Raw genomic sequence first — 20,771 nt, 5'->3', positions numbered from 1 at the left:
AACTCAAAGAAAACAAACATCAAGAACCCCGCTTTAGATACTAGGTTTCAAGGCTAGAAGAGACCACTGTGACCAGCCAGTCTAGCCTTGTGTAGTGCACAGGGCGAGAATTTCCCTGCCACTCCTCTGAACACAGCCCTGTTTACCAGAGGAGCTGGATTCTTGACCCCCAGCGAGTGAAGCATGCAGCTCATTACCATGCACACAAGCCCCATGAAGGACAATGTACACGGAAGAGCACATCCTCCTGATGGATATTGCAGCTGCTCCTAATAATGAATTCACTGCTGTAACTTCCCCTGGTTAAACATTATCCTGCTTTAACCAGAAGGGCATATTGATTGCCCCTGCAGATTTTCAGGAGACAGTCTATCCTGGGGAAGGCCAAAGTGCACACTCCCCAGCTCTCTCCCACAGCCTGCTAGAATCCAGGCACCTACAAAACCTCCCTGAGAGTCTCCTCATCAATGGGGAGGTCTCAGAGGTGACTTGGAGGCTTGGAAACCTCTGTCCGGCAACCGTTATCTCTGTTCTTAGTGTTACATCCTCCAGCTCCGGGCCTTAGCTGGGCAGCGCCTGGGGATGGGCTAGCTCATGAAGAAGCCATACCACAGGGTGCAATGCACGGCCCCCACCCTACTTTGTCTTTCACCCAGGTTCATGAAGTGGCTTAAGCTAGAGAGTGTAAACTGTTGTTTAAAAGGTGAATCAGTTAAACACTGGGTTTGACCGGTTAACCAGGGAGCAGATGCCCAGTCCACAGCACAACACCGTGGACCCAGCCGGGCAGGGACTGCTTGAGACCAGCTAGCCTGTCCATACTGTGCCACAGGCAGGAGCTGCTGCATCCCAGCCAGGCTGTGGGTTAACCGTTAAGCATCACTTGATAAGCATTGTTACACCTCTGGTTTTAAGCAGCATGGCCTATGGCCGCTCCTAGAGCCCCTTGGTGCTAGTGCATCGGCCAAGCCTGCGCCTCTCCCTGCACACAAACAGGAAGCTGCATGCGACTGATTGTAAACAGTGCGCCTCCCTCCCATGCTAGTGCCATGCTGGCAAGGGGCCCAGCGCAGCAGAGCCAGCCTCACTACAGCCCTGGCTGCTCCCAGCCCGGCCCGCCTCCCTCGCGTGCTCATTGGGGCTGCCAGATTTGTTTACCTTATATGGTCAGGTACTAACACAGCCTGGCCCTTGACTGGCTGTCCCCACACGTCACTCAGTGCACACCAGCCCCCCCGGAAAACTATGCAAACAAAGCAAGGGCTCCTGGGAAATGTAGTGCTGAATCCTGGCTGCTCAGACTGGTGCAGGGTGGGAACTGCTTGCCTGGCAGTGCTGGTGCTAGCCCATTGGGGGCCCTATGCAGGAATAGTCCCGGGGTTCTGCACACACAGCAAATACTATAATAGGGAGGCCTCCTGGAGCTGTTCCAGGCCTGAAGCAATTGCTAAGCGTGCTTACTCCTAGCGCCAGTTCTGGTCATGAGGAAGGCTCTCCTAGCATTAGCCGCTTTGCTGGCATAGGTCTGAAAGCAGCTGGCACAGCAACCGTGGGAAGGAGTCCTTCCTGCCAGACGGGGCTACTACCTGACTGCCCCGGCTTCTGGGAGCAGCTTTGCACCCCATGCGACCACCCAGCTGCGTCCTATTTCTAGAGTCCTGCAAATCCAGGGATACCTGCTTTGTGGCCACGAACAAACGTGGGTGCAAATGTCTGCTCCTCCTTTTTGCAGCGCTGATGCAAACTTGGTATCTAGAACCTTGCGCATGTGGGGCGCCCTGGGGATGCGGCTCTCCGGCGCGTCCTTTTGCCGCTGCCAATGTGGCTACCAAGTTTTGGATCTGCGCAGGGCTCTACAAGTTTCCCAGGGTCTGGAAGGGGGAGCCCCAGGTGGGGAGGGAGGGCAGTGCACAAGGCAATGCTGCAGTGACCCCCGACACCAGCTTCCCCCGCCTCCGTAGCCAAGGGGAACAAGCCGGGCTTTGAGCAGGCCTAGGCTAGCCATGCCCTCAGTCCGGCTAGTCCATGACGCGGGCGTCCCGCAGGAAGCCCAGTGCTTGGGGGGCCTCGCACGCCCTGTGCACCGTGCGCGCAGCTCTGGGCAAGTGCCCGAGCGTGTCTCTCCCTACGCCAGGCTGGGGCGAGGCCCGCGGTTCCCCCAGCCAGGGGCCTCCGGACTACAGCTCCCAGCCTGCCCGGCCGGCCCCGCCCTGGCTGCGCCGTCAGGGAGGCCAGGCGGGGTGAGTCAGTCCGCTCCAGTAAATATTTGTATGAGCCGGAGCCGGCTCTGGAATGGTGGCTGCGCGGTGAGCGGGGCAGCCGGGCGCGATGTCGGTGAACATGGACGAGCTGAAGCACCAGGTCATGATCAACCAGTTCGTGCTGACGGCGGGCTGCGCCGCGGACCAGGCCAAGCAGCTGCTGCAGGCGGCGCACTGGCAGTTCGAGGTGAGCCCCGGGGGCCGCCGGCGAGCAGACCCCGCCGCGACGGGTGGGGCCGCGGGGCTCCCTGCGGCCCGCGCCGCGATCGGTACCTGCCCCCGGGGCCTGGGCAGCGCCGCTGGGGGGGTCAGGACGGGGCCAGCCCCGGGAGCTGCTGCTATGTCCAGAGCAAGCCCCCAGCGCGCTGCCTGGCGGGGATGCGGGGAGAGGGCGCCGGGGAGGCCCCTGTGCCCCCAGGAGGCTAATCCCAGGCACGTGCCCTGGGCGCCGGTGGGAGGAAGGGTGCCCGGCTGCGGGTACTAGGGCAGCAGACACGGGTTAGGGAGTAGGCGGCACCCAGCGGGGTTTGGGGTCCGTCTGCCCGTGTCAGCATCTCTGTGCTGCCTTGACATACACACATACGTGTGTGTACACACTCAGCAGAGTACGTGGGTGTGCACACTCAGCACACCCCTACCGGGGGACACTCCATGGTGCTGCTGTTGTCAGGCCCACGAGCGTCAGACACCCTGGGCCGGGGGCATTTCTGTCTCTAACCGGTCCCAGGAAAGGAGATGCCATCAGAGTTGTCACTCCTGGCACTGTTTTGATGTGGGTGTAAAGTAGGGGTGTGCGTACCTGGACGGGTACCTGTGTATGGCCCCGTACATACTAGAAGCGTGGGTGGGAGTGTGTGTGTCTAGTGTGTGTGTCTGGACAGCTGTGCATGCATGCGAGTACTATTGTAGTATGGTTGTATGTCTGTGCATGGGGGTGTGCTTGTCTGTGTGTTCTTAAAGGGAGACTGTTTCACTGCTCCCAGCGGGAGAGCGTTTCCCGGGCTGGCTGGATCAGATCCACAAGGGCTGCCCACCCCTGTCCGGGCTCCGCTCAGGAGCGGATTTGCATCTAAAGCGCAGTGGAAGGATCACGCCCGCACAGAGAACATACAGTACACACGAGCTCTGGCGCTGCTGGGGCAGCCTTTCCTGCTCCTCTGTACTTGGTGCTTGGGGGCAGCGTAGCAACAACTGTGCACTCCCCCAGCGCCTCCGCCTGTTCCCTGCAGGCCCAAAGATACCCCTTAGTGGCTGTGGGTTAAAGAGCCCCCCTCCGGTCTTGCCTGTGGTCCTGCCCCCTGGTGTTTGATTCCTGAGGCAGCACCAGGAGGAGATTTTGCTGGTTAAAACTTCATTGGCACCAGCTGACATGGCTAGTGATGGCTGTGGCAGTGACTGTGACGTCACCCTCTGGATTGCAGCTTCAGGTGGGAACGTGCAGGCGGACTGTGCGGGCTCGCTGGCGGTAAAGAATGGGAGAGTGTGTGTGTACGCACGCAGGGGATGTAGCAAGCAGGGCAGTATCTAAACAGAATGCTTTCCATGCATCCCTGGCAGCTCTCTGCGTGTGATGGGTTTGTCACTGATGGTGCTGTTGTAATTAGTGTGTTTGTTCTGTGACACAGAAAGTGGCTTGAGTCAGTGTAGCGAGCAAGGGGTCTGTTGCATACCTTTGCCTGGCTGGGGCATCCCTTGTTCTGTATATGCTGCAGCCCTGATCTGTAAGTGCCTCAGTACAGAATTAATTCTGTGTGTATTTTATAGCAGGGAGTTGTTTGGCTCCCTGTGCTGCGGCTTTGATTAGGTAGTTCAGAGAGCGAGATGCTCTACAATCTACCCCATGTGACAGATTTTCTGCGTGCAAAATCAGAGGCTGCTGGTCAAAATCAGACAGTCTACATCTATGTGCGCACACACGCACAAATCCAAAGTAGGGATGTAATAGAGTAGTGGATTAACCAATAAGCAAAAGCTTATAGGTTAATGCTATAGACTACACACATTCTCCCTACCTCTCCTCCCCCCCCCCATCCAGTAAATTTTTTAGCAGGCTGGTCAGCTGTCCAGCTCAGTTCCAGCTCGCACTGGGTCCCAGAGCTTAGTTCCCCCCTCTTTCCCCAGACAGGGGCTGCTGCCACCCCATGCTGCTGCCTCTGTATCAGAAGCAGCAGCGTGGGGCTACAGGCAGCCGGTCCATGCGGGAAGAGGGTTTTTAAACTGGCTTCCCTCGCAGACCAGTTCCCACCTGGCACCCCACACAGAGTGGCAGGGGGCTCCTCAGAATTGGGGTGGAGCACACTGGCTGCCGGCCCTGCCCCTGGGGACTACAGAATAGTTGAGTAACTGATAAGTATTCATGAGTTTACTCGACTATTCAGTCATCCCTAACCCAAAGTGCTGAATCTATCTCCGTGTCTCTCTGTGCAGCACTGTCTGTGATGAACAGAGAGGCACCCACAAGGCATGCCCACCTGCTTATTTGCAGATCTTGCTTAAGGAATTATTGGACATGCGGATCACATGACCTTGATTGGGTTCACCAGTGTAAATCAAGAGCAGCTCTACTGGATGTTTTAAGACAGGTGTGAGAGAAGGATCCCACACCGCCTTTTACATGCAAAGCCCCAGAAGTGGGAACTTGCTACAGAAAGTTATTGTCTCAATTACATTTTCTAGACATTTGTCACTCTTTCGGAAGTTGCACAAGTGCAAACAGCAGTCAGCTGGCCTCGTGCTGGTTTGGTGCTGGCATGACTCAGAGGAAGCTGAGCTGTAAACAGAGGGAATGGGACAGGCAGTTACTATGTTGCCAGTCACTTTTGGTGCAAAATGGTCAGCTCATTCCCTTTGCAAAATGGCTGCCCGGCATGCCCCTCTCCGAGCTCTGCTCTCGGAGTATGGTCTTTCGGTACTCTCGCGCCTGAGCCTGGCAGCTGCATGTGCAGAGTACTGTTACTCTAGCCCCTTTTACGGCTGCCCTTCTCTACGCTGGACCATGGTGTGTGGGACTCTGGAGTTCGGTGGAGCGATGTCTGTTTACATCCATCAAGGTTCTGCTCCGCTGAGCGGCGCTTCATGGTTTCAGAAATGTTACTCGTGCTCAGTGTAAAGGTGGCTACGAGAGGGTATGGGGGTATGGATGCACACACCTGGCTCCTGCTACTCTGAATTCCGGAGCCCACGAGCTGCGAACATTGCTACCGGGCAACACCTGCATCACAGAGTGCGTGGCCCAGGCACAGAGTGCGTGGCCCAGCCACCAAGCGTGGCCCAGAGCGCGTGGGCCAGCCACCAGGTTTCTCTGGGACCTGATGCTTCCATTCTCATTTGCACATGTGGGTCGCCTCCCATTTAAACTCCCATTTCGAGGTAATAAATGGCCTGATAGCAGCTGAAAGGAGCCTGAGAGTCTGGTGACAAAGTAACAAGAGTTGGTGGCTCCTGCATCTGCCTGTTGGGCCTGTCTAGAAGGGGAAATTTACCTGCCTGACTCCGTGTGCGCACTCTGCTCCCAGAATAGGAATGGCCACAGGGGGTTCTACGGGTTTAACTCGAGTGGTACCGTTATATTGGTGAATTATGTTGGTCCATTTCCCCATCTAGACCAGTCCTTAAATACGTTCCATCTGGCCCCCTTTGCAGCCCTTCCGGACTGTTCCATGCAGCAGGGTAATGCTTTAACCTTTGAACGCTGCGCTGTCTCCAGGCGTGCGGCACCTGGGCTGTGCTTGTGTAGGAGGGAGGGAGTGGATCTGGGGGCTGAGAAGTGTTTCCAGCTACTGGCAGGCGGGTGGCACAGAATCCCATGAGCTCACTGTAGACTTGGGGGAGGGGGCGCGAGGACTGTCTGTGTTTGTACAGCGCCTTGCACAACGGGGCCCTGCTCCGTGACTAGGTTTCTAGGCCCTGTGGTAATGTACGTATTAATGAGGGGGAGTTTCCTTCAGCAGGGTTAAGGGGGCACAGCAGTAGGTGGGGAGGCCGAACTGGGGTACTCGGGGGCAGGAGAACTGGAAGGTAATCTTACTGGGAGGGGAGGCGATCAGCATTTTGGGTGAGCTGTAGGAAGCATTTGTCTCTGAGAACAGACGCACTTGCCTTTAGTTCTCTTGGGGTCAGTTTCACTCGTTCTTGGCGTCGCAAGGGCAGGGAGTGAATTTCTGGGCTCTGGTGATTTTTGCCACCCAGTCTCTCCAGGCTGCTAGGGAATTCCAAATCTGTCCGTACACGTCAGAGGGGATTCTGGTCCCTTCACTCACTGGTGCCTGGTTACCCGCACAGGCTGAGGGAGAAACTGACAAACAAACCAAGGAGCTGGGTGCTCTTGATTCACTGGTGCAGGGGATTGTTGGTAATTTACTCAGCAAAATGCATGTTGACTTTGGCCTGATGAGAAGCAGGTCTCCATACAGGATTTATCCAGCATTTCCCAATCAGTGATGCTAAATCCATTGCCGGAAAAGCCAAGAGAACGGGTGGGCTACCTGCTCAGTCAGAGTGGTGTGCATTAGGGGGAGACCCACACAAGTGTGTGGATTTGTTCCAGATTCACCCCAGAGTGCCAGAGAGCAGAACCTGGCACAGGAGGTCCCTTGGTGCTTGAAGCATCTTCAGACCGGGTGTCCTTTGGGAGAGGCCCACACGTTGACACCCTCGTGCAATGCAAACATTGCTGCGTTGTGAAATGCTGCCCTGGTGTCAGAATATAACAAGGGCCCCCGGGGCATTGTAGGATGCTCTCAATGTCCTGTCAGCCTTGGCAGGGCTCTGTCAGATCCAGGAGGACCCCCTTTCAGGTGTCTGATATCTATAGGGGGCTCACCAAGGAGCGCGCTGGCTTGTGGGGCGGGCGGGTGGGAAGCGCTTGTTTTGTGTCTGTGTAAGGTGATCACTGCAACTCAAGGCTGGAGGAGGGAACCATTTGGAGGAACATTTTTCTGTCTCTGCAGAACGGGGAGGCTCTGGTGAGTAGGGATGTAAAATCCTGTTGAATTGGTTAACCAGTTAAACACGGTGATTAACCAATTAAAGGGGGGGTGGCTGTTCCAGTGTGGCTGGGCTAGAATACCTCTCCCTCCCCTCCTGCCTGTCATGGACAGAGCTGCTCTAGCCCCCACCAGTTAACCAGAACCGGTAAACATGACCCATTCAAGCTGACCGGTTAACCCAGGGGTCTGCAACCTGTGGCTCTCGAGCCAAATGTGGCTCAGTATGGAGCCAAATATGGCCCTCTTGCCATTCCCAAAATACAGGCCACTTTTGAAATGAGAAATGAATTCAGAACCTGAAAAATGCGTAATTACTTATGTCGCTTAAATGTGCGCCTGGACCTGAATTTGACCAGTTATGATGTAAACGTCAAAGAAATGTTCGAAAAGATTCAGCCCCAGAAGTCCCGTTAAATAAAGTCTGTGAGAACAATGTTTCCTTTGTGCTATTATTCATCATCATGTCGACTATCAGTAATATTCACTTGCATCTTTTCAGTCATGCAATGGGCATGCTTAGCCGGCTCTTTGTTAACACTTGTTTTGAATTTTGATGTAGTTGTGGGTATTTTGAGGATTGCATCTTTCACTAGGCTCCGGTCCATCCCATTTGAATACAGAAACCAGGGCAGATTCTTCTCTTTGCTCTTTGTTGTTGTTGCAATGGTGTCAGCTTTGTTGCCAGAGTTTGGCGGGTGGGATGGGGGATGTGTGGCACCTGGGGATTGGCCGCTCATGGGTGCCCTCCTCTGGGGGAGGCGTTCTACCCTAGGATTCAGCTGGTGGCTGTGCAGAGCTGGGGGAGGAAGGGGGCATTCAGGGGCCGCCCCGGTGGGTGACTGAGCCCACGGGCCTGGCTGTCCCCGAGACTCAGTAACGCCTCCAAGCCCGTGGCAGGACCTGAAAAGGGTTTTGCTGAGATGCTCACAGAACCCACGTGGGGCTGCTGGTGAGACGGAAGAGTCTGCAGCGATCCCCAGCTTGCTTCCCTTCTGCTGCCGTGCGTGTGTGTGGGGTGGGAGGCACTGAAGTCAGTGGGGCTGCCCCAGGGGGAGTGGGAAGAGGGTCAGTGTCTTGGCTAGATTCGTGCCTGGGCCGTCCACTTCAGCCACTTCCAGTCTGTTGCTGGCTGGCCAGGCAAAGCGCTAGCCCTGCCCGGTGGCCACAACCTACTGCCCTCCTCCCCCAGGCCCCGGCCCCATGGCCCCGGGACGGAGTCACAATCCCCCCCACCCTCCCTCATGCAGGGGGGCACTGTGGCCCCTCCATCGCCCCCCTCTGCCACATGCCGGGAGCGCCGGGTGCCGGGAGCGCTCTCCTTTTCCCGCTGCTGCTGTGAAGGGCCTTTCATCCCCCTGGACAGCTGGGGCCCTTTCCTCTCCCACCCTAGCGCGGGGCAGGCTGGGAGCAAGGTCCCTTCACTCTCTGCCCGCTGACTCCCCTCTGGCTGGGCCCCCACCCTGCAGCAAGGCGGCAGCTCAGTGGGGGGGAGAAGGTAACTGCCGACTGCTTGTAGCTGGCTCTGGGGCCCTCCCCATTCACACCATTCCCCCCCATGCCAGGGGTTCTGGGGGCCCCTTCCCCCCCCATGCCAGGGGCTCTGGGGCCCTCCCCATTCACACCGTTCCCCCCCATGCCAGGGGCTCTGGGGGCCCCTCCCCGCTCCCCCTTCCCCCCCATGCCAGGGGCTCTGGGGGCCCCTCCCCGCTCCCCCTTCCTCCCCCCATGCCAGGGGCTCTGGGGGCCCCTCCCCTCTCCCCCTTCCCCCCCCCATGCCAGGGGCTCCCATTCTTGTTTCCTTTCCTTTTAAACTCCTTGGAAGGCCAGAGGTGGGAGGGATCAGGTGTTGTTCTGCAGAAGGTTTTATTGGCTGCACCCACCGAGTTGCAGACGGGTTTATAGCTGAGGGGTCTGCCAACCAGACACCAGGGGCTCCGTCTCTCCCCCCCCCCCCCGTTGTTCCCCTTTCCAATTTCTCCCAAATCAACAGCGTTCCACCCACTGCAGTTGACAAGGTTTTGCATTTAAAAACGCTCCCTTTACACCCAAACGCCTCACAGGTTCAGCTGGTGGATGGTGCTGGCCCTTAACTAAACCCCCTTAAAGGCCCAGGTCTCCATTGGGATAATCGCCTTCCCTCCAGGAGTTTTGTTACCATTCAGCGGAACACGCACACTAAGTGCCTGGACCCAGGAAGTGGCTGGTAGCCAGCACCCGTAAAACCAGCCCCACCTCAGCATCCACCCACCTCAGGTGACTTCCCTCAACGGCTAAGCTGCAGTTGCTGGGGCCAGGGCCACAGCCCTGGTTTTAAGGCTTGTCTGCCTTGTAATCACAGTGCAGATACAGTCTGAGAGCGAGGGGAGGAGTCAGTGGGTGAAATGGCAGCTGTGTGCTTTCAGGGCGGGGGTACCAACCCCTCGGGGTGAGGGGAGGTGCTGGAGCTAGCGCCAGGCACTCTTCACCTGGCCCTGTGATTGCAGTACCGGCAAAGCGGGGTCCTTGCTGCCCACTTTGGGCCCGATTCGGCAGCTCCAGGGGGGTTCCCGTTCCCGCCTCCCTTCACTGACCTGCCATCACACTGCAAATAGACCACAGTGGGCGAGTGTGGAGAAGGGCCAGACTGCTCTGTTTGGGGTCCCCACGGTATGGGTGAGCTTTCTTTCATGGACTGGTCTGTTAACAGCTGCTGTGGTTCACCCCACAAGTGGCTGCATTTTGGAAGTGTTTGAACTGCTTCCTACCAGGCTGATGTCGGAGGCTGTAGTGTGCTGCGAGTGTTGTAGTGTGCTGCGAGTGTTGTAGTGTGCTGCGAGTGTTGTAGTGTGCTGCGAGTGTTGCAAAACTTGCTAGCGAAGTCAGTTAATGTGACGGAAAGAGGCTGCGCAGGGAACATGCAGGAAAACACCGTAGGCCTGATTCTCCTCTCCTCTCCTCTCCTCTCTCTCTAAACCACTGACTAACCTGGAGCTGTTACTCCATCCAACACAACCTCTTGTCCGATTGCTTAATTCACCGGAGTCCCCCAAAGGGCTAGGACCTTCCTCAGCATGTCAGCTGGCTGGGAGTTGTGCTGGGATATGCAGCCAGCCACAGCTCCCTGTACGCCAAGCCCTTCCGATCCTGCAAGCTAAACTGGGCCAGTAGTTCAATGAGAGACCTCCGTGCTCGCAGGGCGGCTGGAGAATCAATGGAAGGGCGCATCTCTTTTGGGGGGGAGGTAATACCTTTTATTGGGCAAGCTCCTTGCGGCCATTGTGGATCCCTGGCTCTTTCTATGAGCATAGGAGTGCTGGCCCTGGTCTCCTTGCCGAATTCAGGCTTGGGTCATTACATCTCACTACCTACAGCCCCAGATGGAGCTGGTATTCTTCTGTACTTCCTGTGCAAACAGCTGTCTGATGGAGTGAAACGCCTGCTGGGCTCCACCCCAGGAATAAGCACATTTCCCCCGGGGTGAAGTAGTGTCCATATGTGTAGCATCTGTCTGTGAAACTAAAAGGCAAACCCGGTTCGCTCTCCAGGAACCCTGGGAGCTGTTCTGCAGCTCTGTGTGTGTGTGTGGGGGGGGGGGGGGGGGAAGAGCCAAGGGAAGGGGGTTTTGGAGCTGCCCAAGGGAGCCAGGCTTCTGTTTGCTTGGCATGGAGGCCAGAGCCCAAAGGGGCTCTTTCAAGCTAGCTGCTGGGCTATGATTGCATGGAAGTCACGCAGGATCCAGGGTTTGGGAGCAAGCGGGGGGGTGCGATTATTTTGCTTCCATGCACACACAGGCGGGCCTCTTCTCCGCAGCCCTGTCCGCTCTGCGAGCCCCACCCACCATCAGCAAGCAGGGTGCTGACAGGCGAGAGCTACTTGTGCTGAGCCCGGGGCAGAGCTGGGCCCTGGGATCCCAATCCTGGAGCCCTGCAGGAGCTAGTCCGAGCCCTAGGCTGATGCGCGAGTGGGCTGGGTGGGCGAGCGTGCCTCGTTCCTGGCCGAATGGTAAATCTCTTCCTTCCTTCTTGCAGACTGCGCTCAGCGCTTTTTTCCAAGAAACAAACATCCCCTACAGCCATCACCATCAGATGGTAAGTGCTGGAACCTGCCCGCTGAGAAATCGGTGCAGCAGCTGCCCAGCTGGCCTGGCCTGGCCGGGCTGCTGTTGCAAATGCCAAGGACAGAGGGCAGAAGTACACAGCAAAGCCCTGTGCTGAGGGGAGGGGGAAGCGTCCTGCTAAGATTGAGATGCTGGGGTGGGCTGTTCTGCACACATCCGGGGAAGGAGACGGTGCATGCAGCACGGTTTATGTGGGGTGAAGGTAAAGGAGGCCTGCGAGCCAAGGTGTGGCATCGTGCAACGTGCGCGCACACACTTGGGAGTACACAGACACTGACTCATGGGCGTGTACTCACACTTATGGGCATGCACAAACACACTGTTTCCCTGTAAATCTCTGCCCAGCAGCTCCGGGGCGGCCCAGCACTCGGCCTGTTGGCAGCCTGTGACCCCTCTGATCCTCCACCTGTCGCTTTTCCCCATTAAATCTCACCCCCAGCAGCTCCCGGGCCCTTTAACTCTTGTGCCTGGGCGGCCTGTAATCTGCCTGTGCAGATGGGTCCCGGGGATTTGCTGGCTGCTGTGTCCTCGATTGACTCTGCCCTTCTCTGGGGCAATCAGGGATTTGGAGCACACTGCATGAGCGTAACACTGCAAAGAGCCTCCAGTGCTGGCAGCCGAGGGGTGAGAATGGGTTCACCTCACCCCCTAGTCTCCAGCAGGGAGCGGAGCCCAGTTCTGCATGGAGCTGATCACCCTGGGGGCTGTGGGGCTGCAGACGCTGAGCGCAGGGCAGGGATGCGCCTGGTCAGCAAATTCACGGGGTGACACTAGCTTGCAGGTACCCCTGCCTGGAAGTGGGTTGCGGGGAGGCTACTCTGTCCCAGAGCAGAGGGGCTCAGCCGGGGGGGCACCCCCTGTCCTTCCCAGAGTAAGTGGGGAGTGCCAGGTGCTTGGATGGGAGGGAGATCCTGCTACGAGGTGGGGTTTGGGCAGCAGGGGCTGAGCAGGGGGCTGGTACAGGAGCATTGACTATTCCTAGAGAGCCGTCTGGGCATCAGCAGAGCCCCAAGCACGTGTCATAAACTACAGTGAGAGTGAGGCCTCCATTTACCCCTCCCCCAGCCTTTCCCCCAGCACAGCCTCCCCCTTCCTGTTCCCTCGCCGGCACCCCCTCCCTCCCCATGGGGCTGTCGCTAGGAGGATGAGGGTGCAGGGAAGGGCAGGATCTCAAGGGCACCATGCGCGGCTCCTTCCCAGGATGTTTCACACGAGCTCTTGATAGAGGATTAGTCCTCGGGGGCCTTAAATAGCTGCTGCTCATAGGGAGCCGCCTTGGTAGGCGCGGGCAGCCTGGCGGAGCCACTCGGACGTGCTGGCGCTAACACCTGAGCTGAAACATCCCCCGCCTGCCCACGCGCCCCCGGTAAGCGCTGAGCCGTTAACAGGTTAACCGGTTAAACCTTCGCATCCCTAGTGCGGTGCTGCTTTGCCCCGCCAGGGCTGCACCCCAGAGGTGGCTGCATGTGGCTGCCAAACCATGTGATCCCCCAATATCTCGACCTTGGCAGGCTCCATGAAAGCACTGGAGGGGGAGGGGCTGGGTAGCAATGGCGATTGCTGACTGCAGCTTGCCAGGGAGTTAGCGGGGGCGGGCTGCAGCCTGTCATGTCCAGGGATTGCAGCCGGGGTCCCCTCTGGCCTAGGCCGGGCTGACACAAACCAGGCCTGCCCCAGGGGAAAGGGAGGCCGACAGCCGCTGACAGACTTGTCAGGGATGCAGCAGCCCCACGCGCCCCGGTCCCTGCCAGGGCAGGCTCTGCAGTGGGAGGGAGCCTGGGGGGCCCCGCTGTGCATTGTGGAGGCCACGTCTTCCCAAACGCACGGACGGGGCAGCCCCAGGGACCTGCCTGGCTTTGAGGTGGCTCTGAGCCAGCGCCAGGCTCTGCCGAAGTCCAGCGCTGCCGGGTAAAGCAGAGTGGGAGAGGAGGGCAGAGCTGCTGATGCCAGGGTTTGTGTGTGTCCTAGGGGTGCCAGGACTGGGACTGCAGGGGGGCTGCAGGTCAGGGTAGAGGGGCACCGGCAGAGCTGTACCATGGCTGGCTCTGGCTTGGCCTCTGAGGCCCTCGCTTCTGCAGGCATCACGCTGCTGCACTGATTCAGGGCTGAGCTGCATGGAATGTGCCAGCGTCAGACCTTCCTCATTCGGCTGGCAGCGCGCCCTGGGGCACTGCTGCTCCCGGAGTTACCCAGGGGTCACTAATGGGCTCATTCCACTGGCAGATTGCCCTAGACAGAGCCCTCTGCCAGCTGCCTGGCCTGTGCCAGCTCTCGCCCAGGCAAGCAGGGACCTGCGCTGCTGCTCCAGCTGCTGGCGTTCTCCCTGAGTTAGCTCTAATACCCATGTGTGGTGCTGGGGGTCCCGGGCTGTGGCTTTTGAGGGGAGATCCTGAGTCCTTGGGTCATGAACGGCCTCCTGCAGCCACTGCTTCACCACCCCTGCAGCTGCCCTTGGATGTAGTTCTTGCCCTCGCTGCCCGTGGGGGGGTGATGTGCTGTTACACTGGGCCTGTGCTCTGCCTCAGAGCTGGCTGCATGCTGCCCTCTGTGCCCCTGGGGGGGTGAGGGGCTGTGTCTCTGACTGGCGTCTGTCTTTGTTCCCCTGCAGATGTGCACTCCTGCCAACACGCCCGCCACCCCCCCCAACTTCCCCGACGCCCTCACCATGTTCTCTCGCCTCAAGGCCTCCGAGAGCTTCAACAGCAGCAGCCCTGTGGCATCCATGGCGACTTCCCCTCCTCCGCCACCCCCACCGCTCCCCCAGCCCGGGGGCTTCAACCCAGCCTGGCCTGCAGCATCCCCCTCCAGCCAGCTGCAGCAGAGCATGTGGACTTCGCCCTCACCCTCGCAGCCCTCGGGTTGGCCCGCCACTGTCTCCCAACAAGCCACGTCCGAACAGAAGGCCAACGTGACCATGGAGGCCGAGAGATGAGGCAGCAGGGGAGGGGAAACCCGATGTGGGCAGGGCCCCTGTGTTCATTTTTTCCCCCTTTTTTTGAGGAGGAGTGGAACTTGGTTGTCACGGAGACTGGCAGCCACAGACAGACAGACAGACAGACACACAAGCAAATAGCAGCCTTGCATGGGTTTGAAGTAGTTTTTAATTGTCCTAGAGCTGACCAGAGCTCCTCAGAGACACAGGGAGGCTGTGCCGGATGCTGGAGCCATCGCTGGCCTCTGCATCCTGGACTTTATAGGACTCTCTCAATGAGGGGACCCATTCCCCAGCTTTCCTGATGGGACGTTGGAGTTTTGCATGCGAGTGTCATTTATTGGGGGGGGGGATCCCTTCAGAACCCACTTCTCCCTCCCAGCATGGGGTGGAGTCCCTCTGCCAGGCAGAAGGGGGTTGTGGGTATTACACATCTTCCCACACAGCTCCCCCAACCCCACCGAATGGCATTTTTTTTTTTTTTTTTTTTAAGAAAAAACAAAACAAAAAACCCTCCCTGCCCTGTTTCTGCTCAGCCACGGGCCTAAAGCCCAAACACTGAGCTCGCTTTGTACCAAGAGCCAGGGGGAAGGCAGGCTCCTTTGGAGAAATAGAGCCACTTGTTTTCTGTGACCCCCAGCTCTCTGCTTTCCACGGCAGGGGCCTGTGCTCCCTCTCTCAGCTGAGGGGGCCAGATTCCCATTGAGATGGGTGGCTGGGGTGTGGCTGGGCTCTCTTCCCCTCAGGCCACTGGGGCTGGCGCCGGCACCCTTTGCATGATGCAGCATATGCCCCACGGAGGCCGGGCTTGCTTGGGCACCCTCTGTTCTTTGCCGCTGGCTGGGGGAAGGCCTTTCGGAGGCGCTCCGGTGGCACCAGGCCTGGGCTGTCCATGGCGGCCGCCTGCAATACACGCTCTTCTGCTTTGAACCCTGGTGTCCGTGCTTGGTTTCAGCGGCCCGGGGAGGTGGGAATGCCCCTTCCGGGATCAGGGATCCAGTCCTGTGGCAGCCGAAGCCCTCGCCCAGGGATGGGGCCTAGCGTGAGGGCCGACACTGGGCCCGTTCCCAGACAGGGCTCATGAGGGAGAGGATCCTGTTGTATGGTACAGCGATGGGAGAGGGGGGCCTGCTTTCCTGCCTTCCCCAAATGGGGCAGCCCCTGCCCCTGTGTCTGGACTATATTGGCTGGAGGGGAAGCTAGCCAGGCTGTGAAGCAGGGGTCCCCAGAGATAATGGGAATTTTCTAGGGGCCAGCAAGAGCTTCCCAGGCCAGAGAAAAGCCCTCTGCCTCCATCACTGACCCTGAAGCTTAGCTGGCCTGCCCTTTCCCCTCTCTGCCTGGGTGGGCTTGCTGCAGGGTTGTACTGTGACTGCGTTCTGCCCCAGAGATGGCTGCATGAGAGGGGGCCCTGGGCTGAGAGGTACTTCTCCAGGGCGAGGGGCTGAGAGGAATTGCCCCAAGGGGGAGCCGGCAAGCGACTAGGCCTTTGGATGCTGAGGTAATTGGAAGCTGCCTTTTCCAAGGGATTTGCTGCAGCCGTGGCTGAGAAGTGCAGTGGCCCAGAGACAGGCTCCCTCCACATCAAACAGGCTGAGGGGCAGGCGTCGGGCGAGGGCTGTGAAAGGAAGCCACGGGGCTAAGATCTCCCCCAGCTCGCGGCCGGAGTGATTGGGGTCTAAGCACAGCGTGCTGGGAAAGCTACTGTGCTCCTCAGTCAGCCAGGGGGCTGGCAGGGGTGGTGACCGAGGCCCTGGAGCGGGGCAGGCTGGTGGCATGGCTGGAACGCCTCCCAGGGGACGGTAGGTGAGAGGCAGGTCTGGCTGCTTGGAGCCCTGACCCGTGGAAGTGGCGGGGAGTAGCTGCTGGGACACCGCTCTGCATGGCCTGCTGAGCGCTCACGCCGGGGGCGACGTGGGAAGCTGGGTCGGGGCCAGCAGGGCAGCCAGTGCGCTCTTGCCTCCAGCTCCCCTGGCTGCCGGGATCCCAGGGTGGGCTAAGCACAGCTGCAGGGCTGCCTGGGGCAGGCACAGCGGGGACTGATGGGCAAGCGGAGCATGGCAGGGCAGAGTGGGGTGGGCTGCTGGGTTTCCTCGCTGCTCCCCTCATGCATGAGGCATGTCCTAGCAGCAGGACAGGTCTCTGAGGAGCGGGGGCATGGACCAGCCTGGCACAGAACAGCCCTGGGCCAGGGTCCCTGTCCCAACCATGGCCGGGGCGTTAGCCTGTGAAAGCGGGATGTTTTTACCCAGAATGCATTGCTGCTTCAGTCCCTTGGCCTGCCAGGCTTGTCCTTGCTAGCGGAGGGCGCTGGGTGTCGGGGGGCTGCCTGTGTGCCCGGGATGGCATGTGGGAGGAGATGGAAACTGGCTTGGAAAGACCTCAGGGCAGGGACAGGGAGAGGCCTAGCTCAGCATCACCCCAGGGCCCTTTGCAGGCCCAGCATAGCCCGGGGAGTTGATCTCTGCACTGGCCCTGCGGCTCAGCCATAAGCGGGGGGTCAGTCCTGCTGTGCACCCAAGTGCAGGGATCTCGGCAGGGATTTCAGCAGGTTTCGCTCAGGGCAGCGGTGGGGGGAGGTGTCTGCACATGGGCACAGAGGGCAGGGCCTGCAGCCAGCTCTGGGGGGGCCCAGGGGCTGGCAGTTGGCCGGGGAGGTGTTCACATGCAGCAGGTGTGGGACAGTCCCTCAGGCTGCCCCCTCATGTAAAGTCAGTTCAAGGCGTGGGCCACATCTCTCCCACCCTCTGGTGCCGCCCCGAGCCGCTGGCAGCCCTCCCAGCAAAGGGGTGGAGTTGACTGGGGGTCCACGCTGGCACTTTCCACACGCTCCTGGGACACGTCGGCTGGAGCAACCGTCCAGAGAAGAGCAACAAAACTGATGAAAGGTCTAGAAAACACGACCTGCGAGGCAAGGCTGAAGGAGTCGGGCTTGGTTAGTTTGGAAAAAAGAAGCCAGAGGGGACACGCTAGCGGTTTTCAAGTATCTAAAAGGGTGCCTCAGGGAGGACGGGGGGAATTGTTCTCCTTGGCCTCTGAGGACAGGACAAGAAGCAATGGGCTTAAACTGCAGCAAGGGAGGTTTAGGTTGGACATTAGGAAAAACTTCCTCGCTGTCAGGGTAGTTAAGCACTGGGATAAATTGCCTATGGAGGCTGTGGCAGGTTTGATATTTAAGAGAAAGATAAACATTTAACAGGGCTGATCTAGGCAGTGCTTGGTCCTGCCCCGAGGGCAGGGGCCTGGACTTGATCTCTGGAGGTCCCTTCCAGTCCTAGTGTTCTACGATTATCAGGGCCATCGGGAAGTGCTACAATTTAGTGCGATCCATTCCCCACTAACTCTCATTGTCCTCTGGCTGGAGCAGCATGACCCTTGGTCCTCTTGTCTCTCCCAGAGACGCACCGTCCCCTCTGAATATTGCCAAAGGGTCTGCCTGCACGCAGCCAGTCCCAACCGCCTGCTCCTGGGGCCAGTCAGAAGTGCCAGCACCAGTGGGAGGACTCTAGCTGATGGCAGCTAGTCAGAAGAAATCACGCCCAAGCCTAAATTTCCATCTCACTGAAAAGAGCTGGGATTACTCAGATGGTTTTGCAAAGAACATGGACGCGCTAACTCCACACAGACACTACAATTGCCCTATAGGTCTCGCCACCCAGGGCAAAGGCTCCATATGGACTCATCTATGCCATGTCCAAGCTGAAACTGGCAGCTGTTCATAAACATCCAGGAAAACCCATCCAAGGGCTTCACCTAGTACTGCACCTCTCCATCTGGCTCCAGTCCTCTTCATAAAGAAAAAAGACGGAACGATATACCTTTGCAGAAACTACTGGGCCTTAAAGCATCTGTGAGGGAGTGAAGAGCAGAGGGCCTGGCATTTCAAGGGTTAAACAAAGCCATCTGGCCCAGCTAGCCCCGCCCCACTTTACCTGTAGCCAATGCAAGGCCTGGAGGGAGGATAAAAGGAAGGAGCCTGGCTCAGTTGGCTACCAACCAGCAAGGAAGTAGGAGTGTGGTTCTGCTGGCTGCAGGACTGGACCTAATGCAAAGTCCATCTGCTTGGCCAGTCACAGGAGCAAGTAAGCCTCCAATTTTCTTCTCACCTTGGGATAAAGGGGGAAACCTGCTAGAACCCTAGCTAAAGGTAAAACCTGGATTCTGGGGATCATGCCCCAAACTCAAGGACTATGCACTGGTGTTTTTAGGCTGGGGCATCAGTAGCATGGTTCTCCACCCCTTTTCTGCAGGCTAACTCTGGGATCTAACCACTAGGCCACCCTGCTGCCAGAGAGACCCAGCCGCAGCATCTGAAACCAGTATCCTCTGCATGCAATCTAGTAACTGGGATCGTGGGCTGTTTGATGTGCCATTTCTCCAGGCTCCTTCCATAACCCGCCAGACAGGACTTCAGCTGGCCAGAGTGCCAACCTCACCCATGTGCTGGGAAAGCACAGATGGAAAGGGGACCCTTGCTCCCTGCAGCCTCAGGCAGAGAACCCCACAAGAGCCCTCACTGCAGGCAGGCAATTGGCCAAAGCCCCCGCAAGCGGCTCCCACTGCAGAGCGAAGCTATTCACACACTGCCCCATCGGCCCACAGTTACTCTAGCTGTGTGGCTCGGGCCTTGGGAATGCAGGCTGTTGGGGGCAGCCGTTCTAGGCCCACCAGCCAGCATGGAGCCTGCCGCTAGCACTGACTCAGGATGACGCTTCTGCTTCAGGGCAACATGACGGTTTCATCGTTTGTTTCTGTTCCTCAATGGGCAGGCGTCAAACCCGGGGGCTGTTGTGAAATGGGATTGTGTTGAAATGTCTAGGGAGGGGGGAGACCCAGCTTCCAGGCCTCGCTCTGCCTGACTCAGAGCAGACTTTTCATCCTAGGCCATGTGGGACTTATACCTAGGGCTCCCCTAGGCCAGGACCTGGATGACCAGGCCACAGTGCCTGAGAGAGGGTCTGGCTGAGCCAGAAGTGACACTGGTGCCGAGCTGCAGTGCCCACGTTTCACACCAAAGGAGCCAGTTACCGGGCTGGATTATGCATACGATTCGTGCTCTGCGTGGCTGCAGGCTGACGCTGCCAGTGGCAGGCAGGGACACACTGCAGAGCCACCTGCTTGTCTTCTGCGCTCTGTTTGCCTGACAAGGGTGCTTGTTCCCAGAACAGCCTGTGCCTTGGTGTTGTCAGAGGGAGCATTAAATGTGGATATTTCTGCACCTCCACAATGCTGCTGCCACTGGCTGCATGTTCTGGTACCTGCATTGGTGCTGGCATTGCTCCAGGCCCAGTTCTTGCAGCCCAGTGCACTGCAGCACTGGCCACAGACTGCTCCATGGGGCTCAGTAATGTTGCTTTGGATGGCCCAGCTCTCTATTCCCCCTCAGGAACAACCTCTCCAGAGTGGGGTACCCTCAGCCTTTTCCTGCTAGTGTTTCCCAGGTATTCAGAGGCGCAGGGGACTCCTGCATTCTAAATCCCACCGCTCCCACCAACAGCCATGGGCAAGTCACATCCCCTGTGCCTTTCCACCCCATAACGGGCAGACAGGCAGCCTCCATGAGTGTAAGCAAAGGTGGAACTAGTCCTAGGTAGGGGAGAGCATCTAACAGTTTTAAGCCACTGAGGCCAGCATGGATCTCCCAGGTGGGAACAGCTTTCCTCCTGCCACGCCGGAGTTGGCTTAGCTCTGATCAGCAGCTGGTCTTTTGCCTCTGTATCTCACGCTGGTGTAACTCCTGTCATTTTGAGGGGGCTTCCTCCACATTTACAGGCATATAACTGAGGTCAGCGTTGGCCTCAATGCTCTGCCGGCATAGGCTGCAAGATGCTACCCTGGTAAGAGTGGCTGTCCCCAGCCATCCCTCATGCCCCTGGCCCAGTGCCCAGGCCCTGGGAGTGTGATTGGTAACCCTGCCCCCACCCGCAGTGAGGTTGGCGCCTCGGTGCCCACCTGAAACGATCCCGCCGGATGCAGTTTAGAAAAGTGAAAACTTTATGGAGTTCCTCACGAGGGCAGCAGCACGGGGGCTCCTGCTTCCCAAGAGCCGTGCTGGGACGGGGAGGGGAGCGCAAGGGCCCTTGCCTGCTCCAGAGAGCGGACAGGCCTGGGCAGAGAAACCTGGGCTGTCTGGTGGAGGCTTCGCCTGCTGCCACGCTCGGGCTCTTGTTCAGAGCCTCAGGTCTCGGCACCTGGTGGCCCCAGGTCAGCCCTGCAGCAGTGCACCCTGGAGGCCCGTTCCCTCCCACGCCAGAGGCCCTGCACCCTGTGGAAGGGCTGGGGATCCTGCTGGCGGGGAGGCTGGCCCTGCCCCATGGAGCCTGCCTGTGGTGCTGCGCTAATGCAGCGATTCCTCAGTGGGCCTGGGTGGGGGAGTGGTTTATAATGAGGTGACATGCTGCCGGGCGGCCCCCCCCATATGTCTGCCCCCTGTAGAGCTCCTGGTGGAGCTGAGGGCTGGGGAGGGCCCTGCCCAGTAAGAAACCCCTCTCGCT

At 58.6% G+C, this 20,771-nt stretch overlaps 1 protein-coding gene across 1 annotated transcript; it reads left to right on the top strand.

Moving 5' to 3' along the window:
• The first annotated feature begins 2,094 nt into the window (after nt 1-2,094).
• UBALD1 (UBA like domain containing 1) lies at nt 2,095-14,762 on the top strand. Its single transcript, XM_075899118.1, has 3 exons — nt 2,095-2,448; nt 11,257-11,316; nt 13,954-14,762. The coding sequence occupies exons 1-3, from the start codon at nt 2,329-2,331 to the stop codon at nt 14,275-14,277; spliced, it is 504 nt and encodes a 167-aa protein (XP_075755233.1). The 5' UTR covers nt 2,095-2,328; the 3' UTR covers nt 14,278-14,762.
• Nucleotides 14,763-20,771: the final 6,009 nt, after the last annotated feature.

The sequence above is a fragment of the Pelodiscus sinensis genome, chromosome 16 (assembly GCF_049634645.1).
Source record: "Pelodiscus sinensis isolate JC-2024 chromosome 16, ASM4963464v1, whole genome shotgun sequence".
NCBI classification, from domain to species: domain Eukaryota; kingdom Metazoa; phylum Chordata; order Testudines; family Trionychidae; genus Pelodiscus; species Pelodiscus sinensis.
The sequence above is the reverse complement of the archived record's forward strand: the minus strand, read 5'-3'. Positions and strand labels throughout refer to the sequence as shown.

Coding starts and splice junctions, on each gene's coding strand:
- UBALD1 (XM_075899118.1), top strand. CDS start 2,329: ATGTCGGTGAACATGGACGAGCTGAAGCACCAGGTCATGATCAACCAG. Junction 2,449..11,256: donor CGGCGCACTGGCAGTTCGAG/GTGAGCCCCGGG, acceptor TCCTTCTTGCAG/ACTGCGCTCAGCGCTTTTTT. Junction 11,317..13,953: donor ACAGCCATCACCATCAGATG/GTAAGTGCTGGA, acceptor GTTCCCCTGCAG/ATGTGCACTCCTGCCAACAC.